This window comes from Etheostoma cragini, chromosome 6, assembly GCF_013103735.1.
Source record: "Etheostoma cragini isolate CJK2018 chromosome 6, CSU_Ecrag_1.0, whole genome shotgun sequence".
Lineage (NCBI taxonomy): Eukaryota > Metazoa > Chordata > Actinopteri > Perciformes > Percidae > Etheostoma > Etheostoma cragini.
In genome coordinates, this window is record NC_048412.1 from 11,190,585 (window position 1) to 11,197,333 (window position 6,749).

Genomic DNA, 6,749 nt, shown 5'->3' on the forward strand with positions numbered 1-6,749 from the left:
AAAAAAAAAAAAAAGAACAAAATGATGTTGTGACATGATGTTAATGTTAACAATCATTGAGTGCAGTAGGACTCTCCTCCTGGAGCACTCACCTAGAAGCGGCATGTAAAAATAAAAGCCAAGTAAATCTGGCAGTGCTTTTAGAAACTAGGTAATACAGAAAGCTGATTACATACAGAAAAAAGGGCAAATTTGGTCATTAAAGAAGGCAGTTAACCTGTTGCTTTAACAGAATCAAAAGGAGACATAAGGCAGAAAAAAAGCACTTTGCTGGTAATAAGTAGCACCGACTATTTTTGAAAGGACATGAGTAAACACTGCTAAAAACTATGCATTTCTGCAGTACAGCCGAGGAAATACACCAAAATAAAAGTCATACTACTGCTAAAAGGGATAAGAGTAGTGGTGGAAATCATTTGGACAGGCAGTTGGCAAAATTTAAAGTGATCATAATGCAATGGTAAATCAAGTCATTTTGGCACATTTCTCAGGATTCTTTACCACAGCACCACCCCCAATGAAAGGAAGGGAGGGACACACACGCACGCACATGCACACACACACACCTTAAATCCATCTATTGCACAGGTCAATGTTGTCTAGAAATAGAAAAGCAAACCTTTAGTGGGGAGAACCCCTAAAATATAACTAAAATGTGAAATAAATTAAATAAAAAGCAATTATTGCACATGAACGCAACAAACAAAAGGTGGCAATGTTTACCAGACAAAAATATGTAGTGCCAATGTGAGAGAGAAAGAAAAAAAAAGCCCTTGTGACAAACAAAAAACAAATGACCAACACAAAAAAAAGAAGCACTTGGTACATTCAAACAAGTCATCACAGTTTAAGACTTTTGGACAAGGTCCGTTTTGTGCCGTTACATCAAAAACATCAAGTCAGCGTTGCGCTGCATAGGTAGAAAGGTAGTGCTTTGCTTCGGTCCAGAATACAATTTGTAGACGATTTCCAAGCTGTAGGAAATCTGAATCAAGAGCATAGTTGAGAGGGAGTCGCATTCAAGAAGACCAGACGTGCCGCAAACCTGATCAAAAAGGCCCAATAAGAGTCAAATATTCAGGAGAACTAAACCAGTTCAGTACTTGGCACATTAAATTGCATGAAAACTCAATACTTGATCAAACTCTTCAGCCAACCAGCCAGAATCTTTAGCTGCTGGAAAGTGACACTGGTGAGGAGACAGTCAGGGAATTATTAATTCCTGGATCAACTCAAAGTCTGTGCTGGTGTGCATCAAATTTCGACGGAGGGCCTCTGACTATCATCAGACCGATAAAACAAAATTAGACTTTTAGTCTTCTTCTGCAAGAGCCTCGTAGCCTTAATAAGTGCTTGCAATGCTAGCAGAGATTAATCATTCTAAACCTTTGGAGTCAACTTCAATTGACTTGTGAATTCCTTGACAAAGTAGGTTTTTGAGAGCCTCCAACAAAACATAGGTGTATCAGGAATTCTTCACTGCTCCTCAACACCAAGACCCATGATGGGCTTAGTGAGGCCTTCAAAAACCAATGCCAGTCAAGTCCAGCATGCACTTCATCTGCTGTGGTTGAGAGCAGGAAGACTGTCCCTCTTCCTGCGGCGCCAGGTGTTGCGGTTGTACTGCTGCTGCTGGTTCCTGTAACCCGGGGCAGTGTTATGGCTCTGGGGAACAAACCGCTGCTGGGGACTGAAGTTATCTTGAGAGAGATTTTGACCTCGGAGGCTGCCACCGTGGTTGTGCTTGAAGCCAACTTTGTGCGGCTCGACTGAGCCATGGGAATCGGACACCATGGCGTAGGTGTGGCTATGCTGTCCTCCCATCTGTGGGTGGTGAAGCTGGTGGAGGGGGCTTGTGGAGTTAGCATGCTGGGACATGTGTGCAGCTTGTGACATGTGACAGTGCACAACACTGATTGAAGGTGGATTCTCATGGTAGAACTGGCAATCAGAGAACGAGGGGATGGTTAGGTTTTCAGGGAGAGACATCTGGATCTAGATAATAAATGAAGCAGGATATGCAATGAGAATACCTCTAGGAGTACATTTTTGCATTAGTTACACCTAAAACTGCTTGCGGGTACAGTACATTTACTCCCGCTGTATATCGCTGAGCTCACTATTCACAACACGGCCGGTCACCTCGCAAAGCATATTGTTCACACGTCTTTTCACATATCACAAGCTAGAGCAAGCTAAATTTGGACAGGAGTGAGAGAGGATCGGATCGGGAGAGGTCAGTGAACTGTCATTTTTGTCAGATGAGAGGACGAGGAGCACCCAGCTCGCCCATATCACTGCAGCTGCCCTCAGATGCTGACGTGACGGGAGCCTCAGCTAGAATCAAGCCATAACATTACACATCCTAGTTAGACGCAACTCATGTAACGTCAGCAGTTTGTAACGTTAGCTTACTGCACTAGCTAAAATAATTAGAAATATTTATAATTTTTTAGTGTCGACTCAACCAATATGGGACGGAAGTGTTTACAACCAGAGCATGCACTGAGAGCGCAGGAACTGTGTCTTTGTTTTTGATCTGTAATTAAAGAGCCTAGAAACCATAAACTGCCTTAAAAATTGTTACTTTGTCAAGTTGTACTTGTTTAAAGAGCGCTGACGCTGTTTCGGTAGCAGGTAAATACTATCCACTCTGGTTTTAAGGGGCCTTTCTAGTATTAAACAAGGAGACAACAAAAATCATGTTACTGTCAAATGTAGTTTTTTTTTGAATATTTTAAATAGGAGGAAATGCAATAGCTTCTATGCTCTATTCCATTCTATTAAATCAAACATATACTTTACCTAGTTTAATTTAAAAAGGTTGACCTGTAAAAAAGGGAAACATTTAAAAACTGACCTGAGGTGCGGCGTGGATAAAGCCCGCTGGATGTGTGGCCCTCAGGTCAGTAGCCATCTGGATAACTGAATGGACCGAGGCCAGGGTGAGGGGGTGGAGTTGGACAGCAGCGTTACTGCTAGGCGGAGAATCAGACTCCTGGAAATACACGTACAAAGTATAACCAAGTAGCACGGACACAAAACCAACTTGGGCAGACATATGAGGTATCACAGGTGCTATGATCACATTATTCAGACAAATGATATTTCTCTGACTCAATACACAGTATGTGTTGCCTAATTGGATATGAACCATGGTGAACAAATGAGTTGTTGATCTAGTAAATGTTTCAATAGACAAAATATCCTTACTATGTCACTTCCGGAGGAGGAAGAGAGCGAGCAGGCAGAAGAGGATGATGAGTGGTGTTGAGGGCTCGGGAGGAAGACTGGAGAAGGTGAGGAAGAGTCAGCACTGAGGGGAGAGGATGTGTCTCTCTGATCCGTCACAGAAACCAGCATCAGCCTGGCAAGGTCCCGCTCACAGGTCTCTACAGCTAGGACCAAACAGAACTCTACTGTTGAAATCAGTCGGAACTCATTTGACAGCATTGGTGCATTCACCACATAACTTGACACTAAAGATAGGAAAAAGTGTCACTTTTCTAGAGCCATCAAAATACAACTCCAGCATAAATGTTAAGATGCAAAGCCAAGGTTTCGCACAAAGTTTACCGTGGCTCTCCAGCTTGGCATACTGCTTGGCTCCCCACTTTTTAATTGTCCAGTCCCTGTAGGACAACACCTCTGGGCTGACTTTGATGATGCGTCCTAAAGTACTGCAACACAGAGAGGGAGGGGTACGCTATAGTAATTGACAGGACAAACTATAACCAGAGCTGAGAAGAAAAAACATCGTGAATAAACCAACCTGTCATACTCTTTGTTGGGGTAAGCACGTGCATGGTGAGACACTCCATGACTCAGCACCATAAAGGCAAAGTCAAACACCTGCTTGACTTGCAGGATGCCATATGAACTCCTGCCCACGTCGTTTCCTGTGGAGATGTATGGAGATTACTTTAACTTGATCATATCCAAGAGCAGGATTTGTCAGTCAAATTAAGATTAATTAGGTAAGTTCACTCATAAATGTAACATAATTGACACAATTGAAGCCAGAACTCAAATCTCACTTAATCACACAAACCATTTGCTTCTTGTCTCACTTTGTTTAGTCACTTGGAATTTTGGTTATGCAGCTGATTGAACAACAGTGCTTCACCATTTTAAACATCATTTGTCATGTTTTCCCCAGTAAATGATAAATGTTTTCTAATATTTATGTCACACCCATGCCCTCTATACGGATAGGGGATTTGATCACTCCATTTATTCATTGATTCAAACATCAATCTGACCTGGCTGTATTGGATCTTCCATGCAGAGCAGCGAAGGTCTGTTCCCACTCCCCACGCCTTTCAGCATTTCCTCCTTGGACAGGTAAGCCCCTCCATTCTTCACCCTGATGCCGTACTTCATGTAGTTGAAATTGCGGCCATACAGCCCAAAGAACTCGATCAGCAGGATGCCCAGGTTGATGTTGGCACGTCGAGTGTCGATTCGAGGGTGTAACTGAATAGCAGAACAAGGACTTTGTAAGCATCTCTGTAACCAAACCCAGCCAGGTTTAATCAGCTGGTCAACAGCACAGCAGGAAATATTAATCTGGTTGTAATATTTTGTTTGCGTATCAAGTATCACAATAACATGAAAACATTCTAAAAATCAACACACCCACAAAATGATGAGGATAAAAAAAGAGGAAATTTCAGCAACTTAAAACACAAAATAGACCACAAATAATTACTTTTGTGACCTACTTCTATCACTTATCCAAAATACATATCCCACTGACTCAGAATTAATGATAATACGTTACTGGTGGATCTACTAAAGGCTATTTATACATTACACTGACTACACTGCATTTAAAAACAAATGAACCAGACAAAAAGACCAAGGAAATGTAATTGTGGAAAATATACAGTAGAGAAGTCAGGGTTCGGTTCATACATGACAGGTATGAGTTTGGTCAAATGGAGGGAAAAGCAAAAAAAAAGACAATGGCAACCGTTTGTCTCCAGCTGTGCTACCTAGTGTCATACAGTGTCTCCCCTCTGCCACAGCTTGAAGTGTGTAAAGTGAGATGTAAACAGTAAACAATAATGACCACACATCATCTCTAGACTCTCCTCTAACTCTTTGCCACCACTCACCAAGCTAGTCCTTAGTGCTTCTATCTTTGACCCACTGCATACACAGTCGGAGCGTGGCTACATACAGAGCGCCATTCAGAGCTAAAGTGGGGCTACAGATTAGGTGTCCCTCAAGAACCCGCGTTTCAAACAGTAGTTCCACATTACATTCATTTGCATGTGAGCGCTATTTCTTTTTGCACCGTGTTAATTCATGCACTGAACCGTGACACAGTACCATTTCAGTTCAATATGAATACATGAACAGTTCCCCCCGATATAAACAGCACACCATTCAATAGACAACGCATTTGTTGCAGGCTATGAGTACCTGCAGGAAGCTGATGGCCATTAGTATGAGGCTGTAAGAACTGATGCCTCCTGTGAAGACTTCATTCAGATCTCTCTGTAGCAGGAACTGCTTCAGGACGAAGATCAGAGGTGGCAGAACAGTGTACTTCTAACAGAAAGACAAAAACAAAAGATAAGAAACAACCAAAAAAAAGGGCCACATTTTTGTTGAAAGAGTCAAGTGGTACCTTAAGATAGCTTTTGATGAACTGTGCCGCTTTAACAGCAGTCTCTACATTGAAGCTGATGTCCACTTTCACCTCAGTTTCATGGTCAGTAAGCTTGATGATGGGCACCTGAGGACAGGTCAAAGAGTCACCAACTAATCATATTTCATGATTCATAACGGACTAATTGACAACCTCTTCCATTAGGTCATCAGGAATTAATATAAGCTGCAAACCAACTGTGTGGGTTCCAAAGTAAAGCGAGACTGAGCCCTCTCCTGGGGACTTACTGTAGCTTTGTCCAGGACCTTGATGGGATACGGGCCAGCCACGTTGCGTTTCTTCAGGGCCTGTTCTAGTTCTTGCAGTGGGGGATGGTCCCACTCTCCAAACACCACTAGGTCAATGTCACTGAGAACAAAAACACAAAGTACCTTAAAATGTTTCCCCGCCCACAAGTTTTCTGTTAAAACAGTGCACAGTAATGCAGAGGTCACTGAAACAAAACACACGAGCCTAGTTTTATGTTGTGTTACTAACAGGCTTCTGGGAAAGCTTGTGCAGATAAACTGTGACAATTTGACAGATCAATTTAGAAGATAAAAACTACAGGCTGCAGTTAAGCATTATATCTTTGTCTCTTCAACTGAACAACAAGGTTCTCGACCATCACTCATTGCGTTTCCTCAAGAAAGTAGGCTCTGCAAAGCACCTTTCTGAATTAACAGTCAAGAAAAAAATCCCTTCCGGAATGGAGTTGATCGAGACCAGATCCTAATTCATAATCAAACTGTGTTGATCATGGAATTTAGCCCAAATTAACAATTGAAATAATCATTGCATTAAACAGCTGCCTAACCTCCCCACTCAAGCAATCTCTCTAATGACTGCTAGACTGAGAAACCCCTTCCAAATGAAGCCATCAAATTTAACTCCTGTTTATTTGCAGAACAAATATGTTGAAAGGAAATTTTCCGAGTACTGCTCAGCTCTATAAATCCAGTAATCTTCATGGCAACATAGCATGACATGTATACAAAAACATCTTGACAACACACGCTACCAAAAATTGTGTTCCCAAACCCTAAACATTTTTTTTTGCCTTTTAATAAGACATTTTTATATATATATA

At 41.8% G+C, this 6,749-nt stretch overlaps 1 protein-coding gene across 2 annotated transcripts in view; it reads right to left on the reverse strand.

Annotated features, from left to right (window-relative positions):
• Positions 1-6,749, reverse strand: part of LOC117946550 (terminal nucleotidyltransferase 4A-like) — an 11,103-nt gene that overhangs the window by 489 nt on the left and 3,865 nt on the right. The window contains exons 4-12 of one of the 2 annotated variants that reach the window (XM_034874778.1): positions 5,908-6,028; positions 5,639-5,746; positions 5,431-5,559; positions 4,263-4,476; positions 3,773-3,899; positions 3,577-3,680; positions 3,214-3,398; positions 2,861-2,998; positions 1-1,941 (exon numbers count right to left, since the gene is read on the reverse strand). The exon at positions 1-1,941 is cut by the window's left edge and continues 489 nt beyond it. In XM_034874778.1, the coding sequence (XP_034730669.1) occupies positions 1,558-1,941; positions 2,861-2,998; positions 3,214-3,398; positions 3,577-3,680; positions 3,773-3,899; positions 4,263-4,476; positions 5,431-5,559; positions 5,639-5,746; positions 5,908-6,028 (1,510 nt within the window). In that variant the 3' untranslated portion in view covers positions 1-1,557. Of the gene's footprint in view, positions 1,996-2,860; positions 2,999-3,213; positions 3,399-3,576; positions 3,681-3,772; positions 3,900-4,262; positions 4,477-5,430; positions 5,560-5,638; positions 5,747-5,907; positions 6,029-6,749 lie in introns of both variants that reach the window. The other variant, XM_034874777.1, reaches the window with a different exon arrangement.